At 36.4% G+C, this 24,598-nt stretch overlaps 1 protein-coding gene across 7 annotated transcripts in view; it reads left to right on the top strand.

Moving 5' to 3' along the window:
• CHRDL1 (chordin like 1) overlaps nucleotides 1–24,598 on the top strand; it is a 99,581-nt gene that overhangs the window by 5,360 nt on the left and 69,623 nt on the right. For all 7 annotated transcript variants that reach the window (XM_037822141.1, XM_037822136.1, XM_037822139.1 and 4 more), the window contains exons 3-4: nucleotides 15,423–15,535; nucleotides 18,155–18,248. In XM_037822141.1, coding sequence (XP_037678069.1) covers nucleotides 15,423–15,535; nucleotides 18,155–18,248 — 207 coding nt within the window. The remainder of the gene's footprint in view (nucleotides 1–15,422; nucleotides 15,536–18,154; nucleotides 18,249–24,598) is intronic.

The raw sequence follows: 24,598 nt of genomic DNA, 5'->3' as shown, positions 1-24,598 counted from the left end.
CTCCTTTATATAAGTGTATGTGATGTAAACATTACCCATCCCATTCTCAGCTCAGATAACAATCAGTTGTGCTTTAAAATCCCTCCTTTCTTAGAAAGAAACTTCCCTGATGTCCTATTACTGACGTCATCACGGGGAAGCTTATAACTCTTAGAAAACCACCTCTTCTGGGAAGCCTTCCATATTTATGAGGAATTGAGGCACATCATCTATGCATTAGAGTTTAACTAATGAACCAAAGAAAGATGTAACTTTAAAAAAATATTTACCTAACAAAAATGATCACTTTCAAATGTCCCATGCTGCCTATGAAATTGTCCCAGGCACTTTCTATATTCAATTGGCATCAGTGTTTATGTAACAGATGGCCCAGGGTACCAGTTCTAGTCTAGTGTTTCAGGCTTATAGTCAAATGATGAGGCTAATGTTGTGGTCATTCCCAGAATGAGCCACCCAGCCTCATTTTGTGTGTGTGGCCACATCCAAGCTGTCCCCAAGCCGTGTGCAAAGTCATCTCCGTTAAAGGGGAAACCTCAGAGCACAAGCCCTATGTATTTTGCCTTGATATACATTCATAGGCATAGACACACACGAATTAATACATACACACACAGACAATGCATGCACAGAGATTTAGATTGCAACTTTAACAGCGAGAAGTTAGAAACAGTGGAAATGCCAGTCTATAGGGGAGTGGTTACTTAGATGATTCATGTAATGTAATATGGTGCTACCATTAAAAATGCTGTTTATTGGAATTTTGGTTACCCTGAAAATGCTTATATCAACTTATTTTTAAAATTATTAAATTACAAAGTTAGTATATGCCCATTTTACAAAACGATATGAAAGTATTTGAGCTTCATAGAGAATATGTACCCTTCCATTCCCCATCCTGCTCTCTAGGAGTAGCCATTATTAATAGTTGCCATGTGTTCTTCCAAACTCTTTTCTCTGTTATAAAAACATACATATATGAATATAGGGTTTTTTTCTTTTACAAAAATAGGGTGATATTTTATATATACTTTTTTTTCTGTAACTTGTTTTTAATCAACAATATGTCTAGGACATCCTTCCATGTCAGAACATAGAATGCTAAGAGTGCCATGTTTTTTCTAATTCCCACATAATTTTCAATTGCATAAATGTGCCCTGGTTTATTTAACCAGTCCCCACTGGTAGATGTTAAGGTTGCCTCAAGTTTTTGCTCTTACAAGTAATGTATTAATGAACACCTTTAAGAACTTATGCAATTATTTGTGAAGAATTGTTAGGTCAAAATATATGATCAGTTTTAATCTTGTTAGGTATTGCCGAATTGCCCTTCAAAAAAGTGATGTCAGTTTATATCCTCACCATCTGTGTATGAGTGTCCATTTCTAATTCCTTCACCAAAAGTATTGCTAAACTTTGGATTTTTGTGGCCAATTTAATTGAGAAAACGGTATTTCAGTTTTTCATTGATATTTTCCTGTAGCTGAAATGGACCTACTTTTTAAGTTCAATTTTAGTTCAATTGTGTTTCTTCTTCAGTTACTCAACCTTTTTCAGTTGGGTTGTTTGTATTACTGATTTGTAAATCTTACTATGGTTAAGATTATTAACCTTTTGAATTTCAAGTATTATTTTAAGAATCTGCCATTTGTTTTAAACTTTGTTTAAATTTTGTTTTCCCATACAGAAATTTTAAATTTTTATGTAATCAGATCTGTCATTCATTTTCTTTATGGCTTCTGCATTTCTTATTATTCCTGGGAAGCTCTTTCCTGCTCCATATCCTTATAATTTTTTCTACTGCTTTCATGGGTTTTATCTCCAGGTCACCATTCCATCTAAAGTTTATATTCATGTATGGTGTGCAGTAGGAAATTTTTTTTAATCTCTTGGTGGTAAGATTATGAATGTTATTTTTGTTTAACTTTGTGCTGCTTCTAGCTATTCCAAAGTTTCCACAATTAGTGAGTATTACTTTTAGAACCAGTGGAAAGTCCTTTAAAATAAAAGGACACCTTATTCCCTTATTTTACTGTCCAGTTCTAGAAAAGTGTAGGTATGGGAATAGACAAAGGGACAATAATTTTTATTTATTTAAAAAAATCCTGGGAAAACCTAAAGAATAATGTAAGTTGAGGGTGATAAACCCTGATGTCTCTCCCTGCTACTGATACCATTTTTACCCAAGGAAGTCAAAGGTGTTGTTCTTTCAGGGTCTTACTGGAATATAAGTTTCTGGGTCAGAAATGGTGCTCTGTAGCCTGTTTGTTCTCCTATTGTGCACATAAGTATGGAATGAAGGGGGACACTGTTATGATCAAAGATGCTCACTCGGTATAGAAATCTAAGAGGTCTGGAAAAGATGCTTTATTTGAAAAAAAAAAAACTCATTTTGCAAGGAAAGGTGGTGGTGGGTGCTGCCTCTGGCTGGTATAACTAATTAGTCATAGTTGTAGTTGCTCTCACAAGAGGGAAGATAGGCTCAGGAAACCAGAAAATATTGATGGGGTAATTTAGGTGCACTGTAATGGATGAATGAGCCATTTGTTGCTTATATAAAAGTTTGATACTGTCTAGCTTTAGCAAGGTTTGAAGCCTTTAGCTGGGAAAAGTCTTTCCGTAACTCCATTATGCTCTGTTGTTAAAGTTGTACTCAAAGAGGCCAAGAAGCTCTTTTGAAGTTCAAAGGAGCGTAACATTCAGTGCATAATATTCATGCAAACATGGTACAAATGGGCTGGAGTTTGCCCTTTTTGGCAGCTCTATCTTAGGTAATGAACTATTGATCAAAGTGAAGTTGAAGAATTGTTAGGACTATTCAATTATGTATTTCTAATGGACCAGCCTGTGCCAAGTCTGGCAAAGTTTCTGGGGAAAGAAATTGTTCATGAATTTCATGGAGTGCATTCCTACCTTATAAGGTGAATCAGCTGGATTTTCCAATGGACTGTATTTTCACTAATTTTTCTCCCCAGGAGAAAAGTGTCCAGCACTCATATTTGACTGAAAGTGGATCTTTGGTCTTCTCAGAAAGGGCAAGCTACCAAAAGATTGAAGGGAGGGAAGAAGTTATTTAGAAAGTTTGAGACAGGCGAAGAGTGACCTGAGAGATCCCACCCAGACCCTCTCTACCTATTGTGAAAGCCAGTCAAAAAGCCATGAATTTTCCTCCTCCAGATTCTCATTGGAGATTTGAGGTGATTAATGGACAGCAGAAAGAAGCAAGGAAAGAGTAGACTTATTTGCATCTTAGAAGTTTAAGTGGAAGTGAAAGAAAGAAGGAATACCCTAAAATTAGATACTTGCTGATTTTCAAGATGCATTCTTTATTTTTTATGTTGGTGGGGAGGGCAGTGTGATTTTGTGTAGAGGGTTAGGAGTAAGCCTGGTTTCAAACCCCAGTCTCACCAATTACTTATGTACCTTGAGGAGTATTTCTTAACCTCTCCAGCTTTAGTTTTTTATGAGTACAGTGAAGGAAATAATAACATAATGAGCATTGACATGATCATTTGAATAATAAATGAGATTGTGTACACCGATTACTTTGCACAGTGTGGCACATAGTTAGCCTTCAATAAGTGGTAGCTATTAGAGCAATTTTTGTTACATGCTGAGTGAGATCATCCCCTTAATTTTTAAACGAGAAATTTGAAACATAATGAGGTCAAGGGCTTTTGTATAAAGACAGACAGCACATCCAAACCAGAGCAAGAACTAAAACCCAGTTCTCCACATTCAGTGTTCTGTTCACTAATTCAGTTTGCTTCTGGGCAATTCTTTGAGAAAGCCAGTCCATTCTCTTGAATAAAAGACCAGTCCTTTGCACTTGGCAGCCACTTAATTCATATTTGCTAATTAAGAGATGATCCAAGTGAATGTATGAAGAACTTTGTAACCAGAATTCTTAGGAGAGGCAGTATACTAATCGTGAGTTGAAAGACAGACCAGGACTGAAATTATTCAGGAACCTAAACAAGCTGAAGGAAAGTTGTGAGGAAGGTTAAAAATATGTATGTGCCTTTATGTCCAATGTGTGCCTTGATATCCATGGTTCTTAGATTTCTCTGACTTCACAGTAGGATTCGAATGTCCTCATAGTTTAAAGGAAAGAAGACTGTGCTAAAAGTCAGGAGACCGGGTTTCTGGTTGGTTCTCAGTAGCTTGGTGTACAGTATTGGTTGAGTCATGCATGTTCTTTGAACTGAAGATTCTATACCAATAAACTGAGAATTCTTGATTTCTGGACAGAAAACTAAAGAACATCAGAATAGGGGCTGGAGAGGTGGGACAATGAAAACCAAGACTTAGGTACACCTGGACTTCTATTAATGTCACAAAGTCATTGCAAAGAGTATTTTATTCAAGATTTATAGCCTGCCTGCTTCTGAAAGGATTAGATACAAGTTATTGATGAAAAAATAGTCCAAGATAAAGTTTTTAAAGGTGAAACAAAATAGAGTTCATCCAAAGAAAGTAGAAGGAGTAGGTCTTTTTTTTTAACACCTGGCTTGGTAGATTATAGCATTTGCACTCTAAATTTGGCTTATGCTTCCTGGAAGGATAAAAAATGAAACATTGGGTTTTCTGGCAAGAGAAAATTTACAGTTTCATCTACAGAGATTATTCCCACCTCCACCCAATTAAGCAATATTAATCATGCTGTATTTGGTAGAGCACATTTGGGGTGGTACAAGGAGACATCTGTAGGTAGCTTTTATTTCATAAAAGACAGTATTGTCTGGCGTTTCTTTATTGACTCTCTGTAAAGGAAGAGGACAAATTAAATTGTAACTCAGTAAAGGTCTTTCTATAAGTGCAAAAGTAATGTGATACGGGTATTTTACTTTTGGATGATCTAAGTTAATCAGAGGATAGAACATGGAAATGTTAAACAAATGAATATTTGTTTAACACCTATAGATTGGATTGTCAAATATCCGATGTCTTACACAAGTTTATGTTGACATGTCTTTTTTCTTTGATTTTAAAATAGTGCTCATTTTTAAACATTTGGAAGATATAGGAAAGTAGAAAGTAAACAAAAGTAACCTGTAATCTCAGGTGACTTACACATGTAATCACATGTAAGGATAACCATGGCAATTAACCGTGGTTATGATATATGTACTAGTCTATATGTACTATATGTACTATATGTACTATATGTACTATTATTTTGCAAAAATGACACACTCTCTTGTAACCAATTTGGATCGGGCTTTATTATGTCAGTTCACAATTGGGTTCTCTCAAATGTACCTGTAGTGGAGATACATACCATACTGTCTGACGTGGAAGCTGGATGGCTTAGATACTTGTTTCAGAGGATGTAAAGTTGATTCTGTAGTGAAAAGCTGAAGAGACCAACTTTGTATATTTGACTAAATAGAAACAAGCTTCCATTAGCATAGACTTGTGTAGCTGAGGCACTGATAAGAAGAACAATTTTTATTTTAAAACAAGAGCTTTGATTTTTTTCTCAAAGTCCCACTCCATATGACATGGAAGAGATAGACGATTTTAGCTAGAAAAATATTCAGATCAGGTTTCTCCAGCCAAACAGCCTTTCTGTAAAAGGCTCTCCCTATGGCCTCATAGTAAAGACCAATGAGAATACCATAAACATCCAGTTATCCATGGTAATAGACGATAAAGAGAGCATAATGAATTGAAATTTCATGGGAAATGTCCAGTTCTCATCTTAACCAACGGTGTCACCTTGCTCAACTGTCAAACCTCTTTGAAATATGGACCTTTTCATTCTCCTTGAGTTTGCCTACCTGCAAGTAGATAAGTGAAATAGCCACAGCAATGCAGGTAGAGGGAGAGCCATGCTGTGCATAAGCCAATACCTATTAAGTTGAATTAATTTGGGGCAAATAATTCAGCAAGTATGAATGAAATAACTCCCAGATGAAGGGAAATAGTTGTATATATGATATAGAAAATTGGGCTTCTTTCTAGATTTTGTTTTTCACTAGCTTCCAATGACCTGGAAATGAAGTCTTAAAGCCCTGAGGAAATCTGACAGAGTCTTCAACTCTAGAAGCCCAATTGCCAGAGAAATAGGAGACCCACCCCCATATCTCTTTCCCCACATCTCTCCCTTTCTCCATTCTGCTTGAAGTTTGCTAAATGACAGAAGAGAAGTACTTATGCCTTTATTTTTCTTCACTATTCTAGTAGCCTTTTAAAAAATAATTAAAAAAGAATTTGTTTACTTTGTCTTTTCATATAATCAACAGCAAAGATTCATCTCTCCCATTCCACTGCCTGTATGTGTTATAATAGAATAAATATTATTGTTATACTTACAAGATGATGGGTTGAAGTATTTGCTCTTATCAAAAACAGTTCGTGGGAAGGTTTTCTTGCTTTTGGACTGGTGATGAAGTTATTGACCTTTTGACCTAGTCCTGGGAGCTGAGCAGTAGTGATTGGGCAAAACAATGGTGGCATAGTGTCACATATTTGTTGTTTACTTTTTGTCATCACTGTTCGTATTGACAGGGCCCCTAAAGTAGCAGGATTGCCATCATTAAATAGGACCAGATGAACCATTTGAAAAATAGCTGTGATAATGCAGGTTGAATGTCCCTCTCAAATGTTAGTTGGAATTCCTTTGGGACTAAGTTCTAGTCTCAGATACTATAAGTTAAGGGTCAGCCATTCATTGTCCAACTGATATCTCTCAGTAATTGGCAAGGGATCACCTTACTTTTCCTAACTTTATCTTTTAGAAGTTGGTGAGGCATCATTGTGTCAATAAAATCAGCTTACTATGCTTCTTGTCCAAGATGAATATTCTGGAACACTAGGTGTGGTTGATTATATTGTGTAACTCAATAAATTCTCTCCTAGGTGGTGCCAAAAACTTTTTAAAAGTTCAAACTTCTACACATGTTCTGCAATTGGCTTTATCATAGCTTCTGAAAATTGGTAATAGTCCATTGTATTCATAGAGAAATCAGCTATAGTTTTGCTGACCACTCAGTCTTGGACAACCATGGTAAAACATGCCTTAAAGATTATATTTACTTCTGCCTTACGCTTGAAAAAATCAGTGTCAGTAACTGCAGAAGCACTGTTTAATAGCACCAGTGGTGTTAATGTTCAGTTCCTAGTCTGCTTCCAGCTCCTGAATTTGCTCCTTCCAGGAGTTGTTGTTTTCTGTTTGTGGCCTAATTCCCAAATCCCATACTGCTTAGGTAATAGGACCAATGTACTTGATGACAGACCATTATGTTTGCATTTAGGGTCAGGTTTCTATCAGAAGTTGGTGATTGATACTCCTACCTTAATATGGGATAAATACCATGTGAATACTATGAGGAAAGTACTGTTAGGTTTAAAGAGAATGCAAAAGAACTTTTAGCTAGGGTAATCTTGTCTTCCCACATAGATTTCAAAGCCCTTGAGAGCATGGGCACTATTTTATACTTTATGCCTTGTCACCGAGATATATACCAAAAAAAAAGGCAAAATAACATCTTTGCCAGTGTTACCATTTTATACAGTCTATCTTGTGTGTGGCTTAATTTCATGTCTTTAAAAAGTGGTTGAATATGTGTTTCAAAGTTAGAGTAGAAGGATAATTTGAGAAAAAGTTAGGCAAGAATGTGTGGAAACCCTTTATTTTCAAAATTCTAAAAGGGGGTAACCTGCACTTTAAATAGCAGAGGCAAATTCTGTAGTGGTTATAGTCCTTGATTCTGCAGCCAGACTTTTTAGGTTTGAATCCCAGTTTTATAATACTGCAACCTGGGTAAGTGACCATACCTCTCTGTGCCTTCATTTTCTCATCTTAAAATAGCTATATAATGTGACCTAATTTGTAGGGTTGTTGTGAAGATTTAGTGAATTCATATAAGTAAAATCTTTAGAACAGTGTCAGGCTGATAGAAAATACTCACCAAATGTTAATTGCCTTTGTTACTACTGCTAGCACCATCCCCATCTATCTCCATGTTTTTGGAGACCTGGTTCCCCAGCTGCTTTTTACACTCATCATCTACCTCCTAAACTTTTGGGCCAAATTTGGAGCATGAAAATTCAGATCACTCAGTTTTCATACTTTGTCTAACAATACTTACTCCTTAGTGGCTGAATTTGAGGGCAAATGGAATCTTTTGACTGAAACAAGATATTTGGATTATGTGTAGTGTTCATGAATAGTGGTAAGCTTGGATATATTGATAGGATATATTTAATAGTGTCAGTGAAATAACCTGACTTAAAGATATTTCAGAGAAGAGATTGCAACTAAGTTAAAAGCAGTACATAAAGAATACCTTCCTTGTGGCATCTTATATATTGTCCCTTTGGAAATAGACTTTCCTGTTACTCTCAAGCAAATTAGAATTTTAACAATTTGGATGATATTTTTGTAAATCTGTAAGTACATTTGAAACCCATGTTTTAACAGCTTGTCTTATTTTAGTGCTTAGTCTTTCAGAGGTCTTTATCTTTTATTGTCTCGTTTCTTCTTCATCAAGTAATAAAGGGGTAAGTCACCCTACCACCCAGATCACATAAAGTTGATAGTGAAAGCTCATCCCATTACACATTTTAAGTAGTTAGATCTGATGCTAACCTCTGATTGAGCTAATCCAAGCAAGCAAAATTATGCAGAATCAAATGCAAAATACACAGGGCTCCACCTTATTTGTAATACAGACCTGGATCAACAAAGTAACTTCAAGATTACACCCGTTCAAGAATTAGTGACCTGCTACCCATGCAAGTATGACTATGCTAGCCTAATGAGCTAAGGCCAATGAAAATAGCCATCTTCATGGATTTGTTTCCAAGTGTATATGCAGATTTCTTCTGAAATGTCCAGATAAATTGTATATATGAAATGCAAATCACTCAGGTGTTTGTCAGAGAGGCTATAAATTTAGTGTAGAGAAATAGTCACTCTTTTCTCACAAGCATGTGGAAGGTGGGGAAACATGCCTCATTTAGATATTAGCCTTGGGAAATTCGTGATGTCTCATCTGAAGATGATGCTGGGATTGTTAATATATTTAAAATTTTTCTTACTCCATTCTTGAACATTATGTAGCAGAAGTCTAATTAGTGTCTCTACCTAGAAAATGGTATTGTTGCCAAGAAGTTGCCAAAATACTAATTTTGATTTTCTAAATTATTTCAATTATTAAATATTTTGAACATCTACTCTTAGCCCAGAAACATAGAGTAATATAATAATATCTAACATGAATGTCCTAAAAGGATTTCTCCTAAAAGGAGAAATAAAAATAGTTACTGGAAATGAAAATATGTTCACCCTTGCTGATAAAGAAATATTGTTTTCATTTTTTCCTCACCAGACTGGCAAAAGTTTTAAACAATTAAAATATCCAGTGTTCAGCATTTTTTACCCAGTGCTAATAGAAATGTAAATTAGTACAGCTTTTCTGGAAAGAAGTTTGACCAAAATAGGGGATTGGTTAATAACTTACGATTCAATTTTTTTTTTTTTTGGTGTAAAAAAAATCTTGACATTAGTCAACAGATTTGAGGCAAATATTTAATGGCACAAAAAAGTTCATGATATGTTAATTTTAGAAAATAGGATACTATATATATATATAAAATGCTGCTAACTTTGTAATAAAACCTTTATATACACAATGCATAGAAAAAAGACTGGAAGGACATTACCAGAATGTTAAAAGTGGTTATCTTCTAGTGGAAGGATTATGTGTGATTTTTCTTTTCTCTATATATTTCTTTTTATTAAGATATAATTTATATGCAGCAAAATTCACCCATTTTAGAATATGGTTTTGTGAGGTTTGACAAATGCATTCAGTCGTGTAAGCACCACCAAATTCAAGATATAGAAGAGTCCCCTCGCCCACAAAACTTATACCATGCCTATTGTAGTCAAATCTCTCTCCAACCCCCAGTTCTTGGCAGCTACTGATCTGTTTTCTGTCCCTATGGCTTTGCCTTTTTGAGAAAGTCAAATTGTTTCATTTAGCATAATGCCTCTGAGATTTACCCATGTAGTTGAATCAGTCTTTTTATTGCTGGGTAGTATTCCGTTATGTGGATGTTCAGAAGTTCATCAGTTGAAGGACATTTGGGTTGCTGCCAGTTTTTACTGACTATGAATAAAGCCACTGTAAACATTTATGTACAGGTTTTTATGTGAATATACATTTTATTTCACTAGGGTAAATAAGTAGGAATGGGTTTACTGGGTCGTATAGTAAGCACGTGATTAAATTCAAAAGTAACTGCTTAAGGAGCTTTCTTAAGTGGCTGTACTATTTTGCATTTCCACCAGCAAAGATGAAAGTTCCAATTGTGCTACATCTCATCAGCACTTGATATTGTCAGGTTTTTTGAGATTAACCATTCTAATAGGTGAGTAATGATATCTCATCATGGTTTTAATTTGCATTTCCTTAATGACTTATGATATGCTTTTCATCCATATATCTTCTTTGGTGAAGTGTCTTTTAAACTGTTTACCCATTTTTTAATTGAGTTGTTTATTTTTCTAAGTTTTGAGCTTTCTTTGTATATTCTAGTTAAATGTCCAGATAATTCGTGATTTGCAAATATTTTCTCTAATCTGTGGATTTCTTTCCATTCTCTTAACACTGTCTTTCAAAGAGGAGAAGTTATTAATTTTGATGAAGTCCCATTTGTCATTATTTTTTACAGATTGTACTTTTAGTGTCATATCTAAGAACTCTTTGCCTAATCTAATATCACAAAGATATATTCCTATGTTTTCTCCTAGAGGTTCTGCACTTCTTTCAGCTTTATTAACATATAATAGAGTACCATAAACTATACCTACTTAATGCATACAGTTTGATGAGCTTTGACATATGTATTCACATGTGAAATAATCACCATAATTGAGATAATGACCACATCCATCACCTACCAAAGTTTCCTTGTACCACTTTTTAATCCTTCCTTCCCTACTCAACCCAATGCCCCTTGTGTTACGAGGTTTCTCCACACTGACTGTTGGGAACATGAACTATTCACAGCCCTGTGTAAACTTGGAAATTTTTCCTTCTGATCCATTCCAATGGTTCTTTCCCTAGCCTTGGGTAGTTTCCTCACATGCATGCACTTGACCAGTACTCAGATGAACACTTAAGGGAACCTCTCTGCAAATCTCCAGAGCTCTCTCTCTCTGTATAGCTCTCTCTTCTCTGGTACTCTGCCTTGCCAATTCTAGTGACCTTGGCCTCTCTGAATTCTCAACTCCGTTTTCTCTTCTCAGAGAGACTACCAGACTGTTTTTGGGTTCCCCCTCCCCATGCTGCAGCTTGGAATCCCTCTCCAGGCAGTAAGCTGGTGTGCTGGTTTGGATGTATTATGTCCCCCAAAATGTCACATTTTAATGCAGTCTATAGGGGCAGATGTATTAGTGTTGATTAGGTTGGAATCTTTTGATTGGGTGTTTCTGTGGAGATGTGACTCAATCAGCTGTCAGTGAAATATTTGAGTAAATTATTTCCATGGAGATATGGCCCCAGCCCATACTGGGTGGGTCTTGATTTAATCACCAGAGTCCTATAAAAGAGCTCACAAACAGAAAGACTCAGAGCAGCTACAGCTTAGGGAGATGTTTTGGAGACGGTCATTGAAAGCAGACTTTTGCTAATGCTTCAGAGATGCTAGCTCAGAGTTTGCTCTGGAGAAGCTAAGAGAGGACAAAATGCCCCAAGAGCAACATTTTGAAGAATGCACAGGAGCTGAGAGAGGAGCTAAAACACAACCTGGAATCAGCAGATAGCAGCCACATGCCTTCTCAGACAACAGAGGTGTTCCAGATGCCATTGGCCATACTTCTGTGAAGGTACCCTATTGTTGATGCCTTAGCCTGGACACTTTTATGGCCTTCAGACTGTAAATTTGTAACCAAATGAACCCCCTTTATAAAAGCCAATCCATTTCTGGTGTTTTGCATAATGGCAGCATTAGCAAACTGGAACAGCTGAGGCAATTATAAGACTCCCTTCCTTTTAAAAAAAATGCACATTTTATTGTGGTAGCATATATAGAACTCAAATTTTCCCTTTTTAACCTCTTTCAAGTGTACAGTTCAGTAGCGTTAATTACATTCACAATGTTGTGCTACCGCCATCACCATCCATTACCAAAATTTTTTGATCACCCCAAACAGAAACTCTGCACTTATTAAGCAATAACTCCCCATTCCCCCCTTCCCCCCACCCCTGGTAACCTATAATCTACTTTCTGAATCTATGAATTTGTTTATTCTAGGTATTTCATATAAGTGAAATCATACAATATTTATCCATTTTTGTCTGGCTTATTCTATTCAGCTTGATGTCTTCAAGGTTCATTCATGGTTGTAGTAGGTAACAGAACTTCATTCCTTCCTATGGCTGAATACTATTCCATCGTATGTTTATAACACATTTTATTTATCCATTCATCTGTTAGTGAGTGCTTCAGTTGCTTTTTCCTTTTGACTATTATGAATAATGTCATTATGAACATTGTTGTACAAATATCTGTTCAAGTCCCTGCTTTCAGTTCTTTGGGGTATATACCTAGAAGTGAGATTGCCAAGTCATATGGCAATTCTATTTTCAACTTTCTGAGGAACCCAAAACTGTTTTCCACAGTTGCTGCACCATTTTACAACCCACCAATAATGTATATGGGTTCCAATTTCTGTTTTGACATTTTAACAGTATCGCATCTTCTAATCTATAAACAAGGTATATCTTTTAGCCTTCTTTGATTTCTTTAATCAGTGCTTTGTAGTTTTTGTAGTGCCAATATTGCACATATTTTGTTAGATTTATGTCTAAATATTTTCATTTTTTTTAGCAATTGCAAATTATAACATATAAATTTTCATTTCTAATTGTTTATTATAGCATCGGTCTGTATAGTTTCTTTGCTTGCAATGCCTTTGTCTGGTTTTGGTACCAGCATAATTCTTGCCTCATAGATTCCATTGGGAAGCATTTCCTCCTCTTCAGTTTTCTTGAAGGGTTTGGTAGAATGCTTGGGAGAATTCGCCAGTGAAGCCATCTGAGCCTAGAGTTTTTTTGTGAGAAAGTTTTTAACATCAAATTCAATTTCTCTAGCTGTATAGGACTATTTGGGTTATCTATTTCTTCTTGCATGAATTTTGGTAATTTCAAAGAATTTATCCATTTCTTCTAAGTTGTTGAAATTATTGGCATAATGTTGGCTATAACATTCCCTTTTTATCCTCTTAGTGCCTGTAGGATCTGTAATGAAGTTTCCCCTTTTTCTGTTATGGGTAATTTGAATCTTCTCTCTTTTTATCTTTATCAGTCTTGCTAGAGGTTATCAATTTTATTGATCTCAAGGAACCTGCTTTTGGTCTCATTGATTTTTTCTACTGATATTCTGTCTTCAATTTTATTGATTTCTGCTCTTTATTATTTCCCTCCTTCTGCTGATTTTTGTTGTATTTTGTTCTACTTTTTCTCTTTTCTTATGGTATTGATTTGAGACTTTTCTCCTTTTGTAATATAGGTATTTGGTGCTATAAATTTTCCTCTAAGTACTGCTTTAGCTCAACCCCACTAATTTTGATATGTTGTGTTTTCATTTTCATTTAGTACAAAATATTTCCTAATTTATTTTTTGATTTCTTCTTCAATCCCTGGGCTATTTATATGTTTCCAGCATATTAAAAGTGGTTATCTTCTAGTGCTTGTATTATGTGTAAAGTTTCTTTCCCCTATATACTTTTATGTTGTTATTGTTGTTCTTGTTATGTGTTTGTATGTTTTCCAGTTTTCTACATTGAACATACATTACTTTTCTAATAAAAATCAATTAGTATAAAAATAGCAGTTTACAGTTTGCAGGACTTTCTAATTTACAAAGAGCTTCATTTAAGCCTCCAGCATTTGCTTGAAGAACATATAATCCTTATTTCACAGATGTTGAAAACTGAAGCTGACAGAGGTTAACTGATTTGCTCAATGCTACACAGCTAGAGCTAGCTAGGACTGAAACCCAAGTTTTCTATCTACCAATTCATGGATCTGAAGAAATTGGAAACAAATTTTGAAAAGGAATTTATCTTGTGGGCAGTGGGAAAGTGTCATAGATGGTCTTTGAACCAATAAGTGACATGAGGCACTCATCTCAGTGTAGTTTTAATTTGAATCTGATTATGAGTGAGGTTGAGCATCTTTTCATATGTTTATTGCCTGTCCCATTTCTTCTTCTCTGAATTGCATTTTCATGTCCTTATGTCATTTTTCTATTGGATTAGTTGGTCCCTTACTTTTTGATTTGAATGATTAAAAAATCCTGATAGCAATACTTTATTGTTTGCTGGAAATATCTCCTTCTAGTTTCTTGCTTGTCTGAAAATTTATCCTTTCAATTTTGATCCTCAGGGAAATCTATACTGGAGAGTGAGGAAAATTAATGTTTTTGATACATTATCAATGTTGAATGAATGATGGGAAGCAGAAGATAGAAGAAGATGGGATTTGAAAACAAACCACTTGATTTGGAAATTCAATTTGCCAATCATTTATCAATTCTTTACATATGTTTATTGGCCATAGTATGTTAGGCCATTTGACAGATAGAGTAAAGAATAAATGTTGTCTACTTTGAGGACCTTGTAACATTATGTAGAAATAAGATGTAAATTAAGACAAGTAACATGGTATATACTCAAATAGCTATGATACAAGATAAGCTGTGGCTACCAAAATTTCTGTTCTGGCACAGGGGAAGGAAATACAATTTTGGCGGTAATTGGGAGTTGTTTATGCAAGAGGAGGTCTGTAAGTTGAGTGGGAGCAGGAACTGCTCACCATTTTATCCCTAACACTTACTCTAGTGCCTGAGAAAAAGTAGGTGATCAAATATCTGTTTAAGGATGGAATGATGTTAGCAAGTGTGGGCAAAGCCATTTATATGAACCTAATACCATATATTTAGTCCATCTCCCCTATACCATCATCTAAAAGCTATGAGACAGTTCTATCAGTATTTCAGGCATTAGCTTGGATTTCCCAAAGAAAGGGAACACAAGGCTTTCCAAAAAGACACATTATTTGCCCCCTTGTCTTATGATTCTAGTAGAGGATTAATTAAGATTTTGGGCTTCACTGTCAGACAAACCTATGTTTGAGTTCCTCCTCAGCTTCTTATTGGTTTTATGATCCTTGATTTTCCTCAAATATAAACTGAGAATAATCATGGTACCTACATTACTAGATCATTGTGAGGATCCATAGAGCAAAGCATGTAAAACATGGAGCCCATAGTAGGGATCCTATAAATGTTAGCTATGCCTCTTCCCTTAATATATACTAAAACAGATATAACCTGTGTTTGCTTTTGAATTTTGTTTCCTTGTCCATGTGTTCTAACAGGCATATTCTCTGTATCCTTTTCCACAGATTCAGAGACATATTGTATGTTTCAAGATAAGAAGTACAGAGTGGGTGAGAGATGGCATCCTTACCTGGAACCTTATGGGTTGGTTTACTGTGTGAACTGCATCTGCTCAGAGGTACAATCCCTCAGGGCATGTAATTTCCCAGTTGGCTCTTCAGCACACAGAGTTGCTTTCAGTGCCCAGGTAGCTAAGGAGTGCAGGTGATAGAAGCCCAAGAGAAACTAAGTAGCAAATTGCAAGGAAAAATAAACATCTCCTGCCTTTTTCTTCTATTGCCTTTTGGCTTGATTTTCATGTTATCGCTGAGTGTTTGCTATGGACAGATACTTTTGGTCTCTTTTAGCCTAATGATTTAGAACATGGTAGGAGGGGGAAGAATAGCCTGATAGTAAAGTGGAGGAAAAGCTCAATATCATTCTTGAATTGTAAGACAAAATAGTTTTTGAAAACTTCAAGGCTGGCCTCTAGAGTGGTTATTGAGACAGAATATAAACTGGTTCACTGGGTGAATGTATTTTATGTTGTCTCAGCCAATAACTGTTAACAGGACTGAGGTTGTGAAACCCTGACCTGTACCTGGTGGGAATTAGAGTTCTCTTGGATTGGCCTTGGCTCCTGTGAAATCACTCAAAAAGGCTGTTGGACAGCTTAAATGTCATTTTTGCAATAGGCAAAGCAAGTAGTTCCATATTCTTTCATGGTCTTGACCCAGGACCAGGATGGTCCAGTTTTCTGAATAAGCCTCTGCCATTATGAACCAGGCCAGGGTTTCTCAACCTCTGCACTATTTACATTTTGAGCCAGATAATTCTTTGTTGTGGGGTGCTGTCCTGTGCATTTTAGGATGTTTAGCAGCATCCTTGGCCTCTACCTGCTAGATACCAGTAGCACTGCTCCCTTCCCTCCTCTCAGTTGTGACAACCAAAAATGTCTCCAGACATGACCAAAGTTGACTGGGAAAAAAAATCACCCCTGGTTGAGAACCACTGGACTAGGGCAATTGGGAAGGGAGACCCAGTACTAGCTCTTGAGAATTGAGAATTCTGAACACAGAGAGAGAATTTTTATGATCAGCCTCTCACTTGAGACCCCGTGGAAGAAGTGCAACCCCTTCCTAGTGTCCAGGTAGAGCAGGATCAGTGACTTGCAAGCCTGATCTTTATGTCAATTGGACAGAAAATTGGGCCTTCAAAATTTTGATCAGGTGTCATCCTAACCTTAGATCAACATAAGGTGGTGTTAAAAGGCTGTGGAGCTCTAGAGTCAAGACATACCAAGTTTCCAATCCCAGCTCTGCCACCTATGAAACATGTTATGTTGAATAAATTTACCTAACTCCTTGAGCTTCCTTCAGCTTCCTCTTCTTTAAAATGGGATAATAATATTATCTATTACTTAGGGCTGTGCTAATAATTAAATCCATAATCCATTTAAATCACTTAAAGCAGTGCTTGGCTCATTATAAACACTTGAGAAATATTAACTATTGCTATTATTATTACATAGTTGTCATTATAGTTGTCATTATTTTTATTAATCTATTAACTCTAAAGGAGAATTCATTATAAAGCATTAAGGAGGGTTCAGTCTGGACCTCATCAGGAAGATGTGATTTCTGATGTACCTCTGTTGTCTCACTTGAAGATGGTACCTCCTGACTCTGAGGATTGTATTACGAAAAGAGACTCTGTGCTATTTCCATATTCAATACTCCAAAAATATATTCTAGAAGGTACAAATGTTGCAGTAAGGTGATTCAGATTTGAATAAAATAAGCCAGCCTCTTTAAATGACCAGAGCATGTATTAAATAGAGCATTTGGAGACTAGTTACTCGGTATGGCATGACTGTGTCAGATTCTTGACCCAACATGTTGGAGATGGACAGCTAGTCCTTTGGGGCTGAGACTTTGATGTCTGCAGGGCAGTGGAAATATTAATATGATCCAAATGCCAAACATAGGCTTCTTTTTCTCCATCTTCTTCACCACCCTGTTCTCCCATAACAGCCTGACAAATGCAAGGAGCCCTTTCTTTAAATGAATTATGGATGGAAAATGCAAATGCAAAGTTGATTTCCAAAGTCTTCCTTTGTTCTAGCAATGGTTGAGAGCTGTCAGAGCTAAGGATTTTGTAATTTTAAATCAGGCAGAGACCCAGTCACCCCATTCAGGCTAACTTATAAGCCCAATCCCAAATTCTAGCTTGTTCTCAGAAAAATTTTGACCGAAAAGAGAAAAGAGGAGAAGAGTCATTCAGCCTACTGGATCAAGGCAGGGTTATATGGAATCCTGGATCCATGTGTTAGGGATGCCTTCTTTCCCAGAGGTGGGTAGCAACTCAGGGTAGTAACTCAGGGGACCCAACACTCATTATCTCTTCCCACTCCATGGCATTGGAAAGATGATTATGAAATCAGACTAGGCTCTTGGAAAACATTTGCAGCTGGAGGTGGGGAATTATAGAAATTATAGAAATGCCAAGTCAGTATGATCTTTGCAAACTGAAGCAGTAATGATCCCAGCTTTAGAAAAATATGCCAATAAACTATCAACCAACCCAGAAGAGGTGCTAGTGATGAGAAAAGGAAAGAAAATGCTGATTTCATTCAGCTTCTTGGTAATGCATTATTCACTACCTGGGTGAGTCCCTGCGTGACTGTTTCCCAAACTGGCATGATCCCAGTGACCTTTGAAAGATATTTATTTTTTTCTTGTTGCCTTCTCTCTTTCAGAATGGGAATGTGCTTTGCAGCCGAGTCAGATGTCCAAGCCTTCATTGCCTCTCTCCTGTGCATATTCCTCATCTGTGCTGCCCTCGGTGCCCAGGTAAACCAAATTGCTTCTTTCTTTTCCAGCAGTGTTTCTCCTCCCTCCCTCTTCACCCACCCCTCCCCATCTCCCTAATTCCCCAGAAGGGAAACTTCCAGACAGAAATAACGATAGGACACTTTTAGGCAGCCCAAACAGGCCCCTAAATACTGTTTATAGCCCAAGTGGGGCACATTGTAGGCTCTAATAAGTTATTGGGTATCCAGTAACAGATTTTCATTGAGCTTTTAATCATTTGAAGATGGTTGTCAATTGGGGGAAGGGAATTGTGGCTCAGAGGTTTTCTGCCATAAACACCTCTTCCTGCCATAGGCAGTGGGCACCAGGGAAGCAAGTAGCATAACGGCATGTGTCCTATCCAATTAGTGCTGGAATTGCATCCAAGCATAGCTTCTAAATGATGAGGGGCCATTCATAAATCAAAGGAGCTGAACCAGTGAGGTTTATGACAGTATAAAGCTGCCTGCCTGCTGTATAGTCACCTCCTCCAGACTGTACAGTTATTATGTACACATTGTTAAGAGCAGCTCTAAGGGGAAGCAAGGCAGAGATATTTTCACAAGTCTGTTAGGGCATCTACTTTCAAGTTTGCAGCTGGGATGTTTGTCTGAGGCAGGAGCTCCCTCAATGACACTTTGTTCATGTCTGACTGTGGCCTGGCTCACACACCAAAGGCATATAAGCATAGAATGATTCAGGGAATGTCTGTGGGCCTGACAGCATCCTAGGAAAAGCTAAGCAACAGTTGTAGGATTTGGAAAATAAAAGTCTTCTAGTTCTGTAGGTTGATTCTGTTTCCCTCTGATGGGAGTTCTTGACCTGGGACCCATGAGTAGGTTTTAAAGGGTAATGAACCCTTTAAAATGGCAGTTTTTGATGTAAATATGTATATATGCAGATTACTATAGAGAGCATCCATGACTCTATTGATATTCCTAAATTGGTGTACATGAATGCCAAAAGGTAAAAAACCACTAGTCTAGGATATAGATAGTGTTTTTTAAGTGATGAGGAAACTTCAGGACTTAGAAGAGAGAAACCAAAAGTGGCAGGGAAAAAATGGTAGGAATGAGGTTAGGTATGAGGTTCAGTAAAAAGTCAGTTAACTGAAATGTTTCAGGGATGGCGTTTTATTTAATGGAGAAGAAACCTCCAAACCCTTTTTGTCACCACCATTATAAAATGGTGTAGTACACTTTCCTGCATCAATAAATAAATTCTAGAACACAGGAGACTCTTTCCCAGGTGAACAAATATCATGCCATATCACAGGTTTACCATTCTGAGTATTGGTAATGATAATAAATGCTTAAAGATGTAAGAGATTGGCTAAGCATGTGGTCAACCTAAAAATTATTTTTGAAATAAATCGCTAAGTGAGGCTTATTATTTTTGTATGTGTTTATTTTCTTCTTCTATTTAAAGTGGATTACAAGGGTGTGGTATGAAAGGGGCTCTGGTAAATGGGATTAAAGTTTCTGATAAAATCTTTTCCTGGCAACCCTGTCAAATAGGCTTATAAAAGCTTTCTTTCATAGAAGTCCTTAAAAGTGGTCTAATGTCATAGGAACTTTTTAAAACTACTATGTAGAGGTTATTCTTCCCTGGGAAGGAGGTTGAGGCATGACCCCAGCAAAAAGCATAGGGTGGAAGAGCATAGAGTAGAATATTGATATCACTTATTCCATCTGCCTAACAAGCACTTATTCCTTCTTTTTCTTGCAACTCACTTCTTTGTGAGTTCATTTTTCTTCGTATTAACTTTAACCCTTAACAGTTCTTTCTATGGGTAGTAGTTCCAAAGTTTCCTAATGCAAAAATGTCTTTATTTTACCCTCATTCTTCAAGGATAATTTGGTTGGGTATAAAATTCTAGGTGTATGTTTATTTTTCCTCAGCACTTTGAAAATATTACATCATGGTGTGTTGACTTCTATTGTTCGCTGATAAGAAGTCAGCTGTTGGATTGTAGTTCTTTTATAGGGCACTTTAGGTTCACATGAGGTGTATAGACGCATGTTTTATTTTTTATTTAGCCTGCTGAGCACATGACTTTTTAAACTAAGGACTCAAATCTCTCTTCAGTTATCTAGCCATTTTTATTGTGAAAAATATATCTTCCCCTTCTATCTTTTTTCTCATTCTCTAAGTTGCCTTGGCATATGTTGTTTCAGCTCATTTAATTTATCCTCTATGTTTCATAAAGCCTCCTTTATTTTTTCCATCTTGATATAGTCTCCATAATGATACATTGCATCAATTCTGCCCTCCAAGTCATGAATTTTTCTCCAGCTTTTTCATGCCTACTATTTCAGTTATATGTTGGGTTTCATTTTTTTGCTGCTTTAATTTCAATGACTAGATTTTCCCCATGTTTTTCTAATTTTATATATCTATATTTTATAGTTTCATAGACCCCTGTTACTGTTTATTGGGATACTATTTTTTTATTCCTCTTTATTTCTTTAAAGTATTTAAATATTTAGAGTCCTTTCCAGATTGTTCAAATATCTCTACTTTTTCAGGTGTGAATTCTCACTTTTGCTGGGTTTCTCGAAAGTTTTTCTTAGTTCTGAATTTCCTTTAGCTTTCTGAAATTTTTGTTTGAGAGCTCATCATCCATTGGGGAGTTTCTCTTGAATGAGCCCTTGTGGGATGGTTGTTTCAGGCCTTATGTTTCATGCACCTCTAAACCAGGTCAATATTCGTGTCTCATCCTGGGCTCTGTCATGCCTGGATGGTTGTGAGCTAGCTAGTGAATACTAGGATTTCTGCTATAATGCAAAATATACATTTCTGAAAATCCTCACATTCTGCAAAATTGTACCCTGAAAATTAACAGTGCTTAAAGAAAAACTAGGATTGGAGAAGAGCACTCAAAATTTATGCAACTTTATAATGAGAGTACTAACAAAACAACTCTACTAATAAAATATTATAACAGTTTAAAAAGACATGGTAAATTTCTAATAAATAAAAGAATACTACAGTAAATATAGACTTTGCCTTATAACTAGTGATGTTATCTTTTCTTAATGCAATTTTGTTGAGATATATCTACACACCATATAATCCATCCAAAGCAAACAATCAGTGGCTCACACTGTTATCATATAGTTGTATATTCATCACCACAATCAATTTTATAACATTTTCATTACTCCACCCAAAATAAATAAATAAAAATAAAAATAAAAATAAGAACACCCAAAATATCACATAACTCTTACCCCTCTTATTATTTGTAAATTTTTTATCTTTATTTCATTGCTCCTCTGGCCATACACTAAATCAAGGGAGTGTCAGTCACAAAGTTTTCACACTCACATGGTCACATGGTAAAAGATATAGCTATACAATTGTTATCAAGAATCAAGGCTACTGCATTACAATTCAACAGATTCAGGTATTTCCTTCTAGCTGTTCTAATACACTAGAAATTAAAAAAGAATATCTATATAATGCATAAGAATAACCTCCACAATGACCTCTTGACTCTATTTGAAATATCTTTGCCACTGAAACTTTATTTTGTTTTATTTATTTTCCCCCTTTTGGTCAAGAAGGCAATCTCAATCCCATGATGCCAGGTCCAGGCTCATCCCTGGGATCTCCCACATTGCCAGGGAGTCTTACATCCCTGGGAGTCATGTCCCATGTAGAGGGAGGATAGGGAATTAATTTGCAGAGTTGGCTTAGAGTTGTCCACATCTGAGCAACAAAAGAGGCTTTCTGGGGTGACTCTTAGGCATAGTTATAAGTAGGCTTAGCTTCGCCATTGGAGAGATAAGCTTCATAAGGGCAAGCCACTAGATCAAGGACTTGGCTTATTAAATTGGGATCCCCTATTGTTTAAGAGAATAGGAATTCCCCCAGTGGGAAGTTTAATAGTTCCACATTTTCCCCCAGTCCTTCAAAGGGACTTTGCAAATACTTTTTAATTTTCTGCCCAGAATATTCTGGAATGTATCAGATTATTACATTAACCTGTACAGAATAACAAGCTCTCATTCCCTATTCTAGGCTCCATGTAATTACGTTGTTTAAATAAACTGACGAGACAGGTTAAGCTAAATAGTGTGATACAGAAAATTTAAATTTTGGACAAAATAAACATCACTTCATTTTTTCTCACACAGAAGTTGTAGTTCTGAAATACAGTCAAAATCATCCTTTACCCTGTATTCTAATTTACCTTAGTCCTAACCAAGTCTATTTCATTCATATCTCTAATTGTGGTCTGATCTCCTTTTCAGCTTCTTTAACAGTTGCTGTAAGGAGTAATACTGACTTCCAGAGCTGCTGAACTCTAACTCTGATTCTCAGGTGCACACAGATACCCATATTTCCAGGGAACTACCAGGTTGTACACAAAGAGCACAGCATCTCAGAATTTAAAAATAACAGTTATAACTCAGGGATAGATGTGACTGCTGTAAGAGCTTACAATTTAGAAAGCTTTACAAAAAGCCTTATTGAACATTCTATGCTCCTTAATCATTGATTGACCAATCTTTGCCCCATTCTATCCCCAGATAACCTATGCTCTTGAATTCAATTCTCAGAGTGTGCTAATTATAGTTAGTGCATATTGATGAGGCCTTACAATATTTGTCCCATTGTTTTTGGCTTATTTCACTCGACATAATGTCCTCAAGATTCTTTCACCTAGTTGCATGCCTCATGACTTCAGTCCTTCTTGCAGCTGCTCAACATTCTGTTGCATGTATGCACCACAGTTTGCCCTTCCATTCATCCATCAGTGTTCCCTTAGGCCACCTCCATCCATTGCAAATGTTGAACAGTGCCGCCATAAATATCAGTGTGAAAATGCCTAATCATGTCCCTGCTTTCAGTTCTTCCAAGTATATACCAAATAACGGGGTTGCAGGATCATATGGAAACTCTATACTTAGCCTCCTGTGGAACCACCATACTGCCAGAGAAGCTGCATCATACTACTTTCCTATTAACAGTGACTAGGTATAGATCTCTCTCCACATCTTCTCCAGCACTTGTATATTTCTGTTTATTTTTTAAACAGTTTTATTCACAGTCCATACAATCCTTCCCAGATGAACCATCAGTGGCTCCTGGTATAATCACATAGTTATGCACTCCTCACCACAATCTATATGAGAACATTTCCATTTCTTCCACAAGAAAAGAGGAAAAAAAGAAAAAATAAAGAATACTAAAAAATAAAAAGGAGAGACAACCATATCAGTAACAAGAACCCCATACCCCTCCATTATCTCCCCCTCTTATTGGCATTTAGCTTTGGTATATTGCCTTTGTTACAATTAATGGAAGCATATTACAATGCTATTGTTAGCTATAGATCTTGGTTTGCATTGATTGTATTTTTTCCATATACCATCCCATTTTCAATACCTTGCAATAGTGACATTTATTTGTTCTCCCTCACGTAGAAGCTTTCTTACATTTGTACATTTAATCACCATCATTGTCCACTCTAGTTTTCGCCAAACTATATAGTCCCAGCCTTTATCCTTTATCTATCCTTCTGGTGTCATGTATGCCCCTAGCCTTCCTCTTTCAACTATACTCGCACTCAGCATTATTCACTCACAAAACTTACAGTATTGTGCCACCATCAGATAATATTGTTCTATCCATTTCTGGATCTTTACAAACAATCCTGTTGAGTATTCTGTACTCCTTCCTTTGGCATCAAATGCCCAATCTCCACCCTCTTTCTATTTCCTATTAACCTGTGTTCTTAACTTTAGCTCTCAGAGTTTGCTCATTATAGTTTATTCATGTTAGTGAGACCATACAGTATTTGTCTTTTTGTTTCTGGCTAATTTCGCTCAACATAATGTCCTCATGGCTCATCCATGCTATTATGTGCATCATAACTTTATTCCTTCTTACAGCTGTGTAGTATTCCATTGTATGTATGTACCACAGTTTGTTTATCCACTCATCTGTTGATGGATGTTTGGGCTATTTCCACATCTTGGCAATCATGAATAATGGCACAATAAACATCAGTGTACAAATGTCCATTGTTGTCCCTGTCTTCAGTTACTCTGAGTATATACTTAGTAATGGGATTGCTGTATCATATGGCATTTCTATACTTAGCTTCTTGAGGAACCTCCACATTGCCTTCCAGGGTGATTGCACCATTCTACATTCCCACCAACAATAAATAAGTGTGCCCTTTTCTCCACATCTTCTCCAGCACTTGTAGTTTTCTGTTTGTTTGTTTTTTTATAATGGCTATCCTAGTATACGTGAGATGATATCTCATTATGGTTTTGATTTGCATTTCCTTAACCATTAGTGAACTTGAGTATCTTTTCATATGTTTTTGATCC

The sequence above is a fragment of the Choloepus didactylus genome, chromosome X, assembly GCF_015220235.1.
Source record: "Choloepus didactylus isolate mChoDid1 chromosome X, mChoDid1.pri, whole genome shotgun sequence".
Classification (NCBI taxonomy): Eukaryota; Metazoa; Chordata; class Mammalia; order Pilosa; family Megalonychidae; genus Choloepus; species Choloepus didactylus.
The sequence above is the reverse complement of the archived record's forward strand: the minus strand, read 5'-3'. Positions and strand labels throughout refer to the sequence as shown.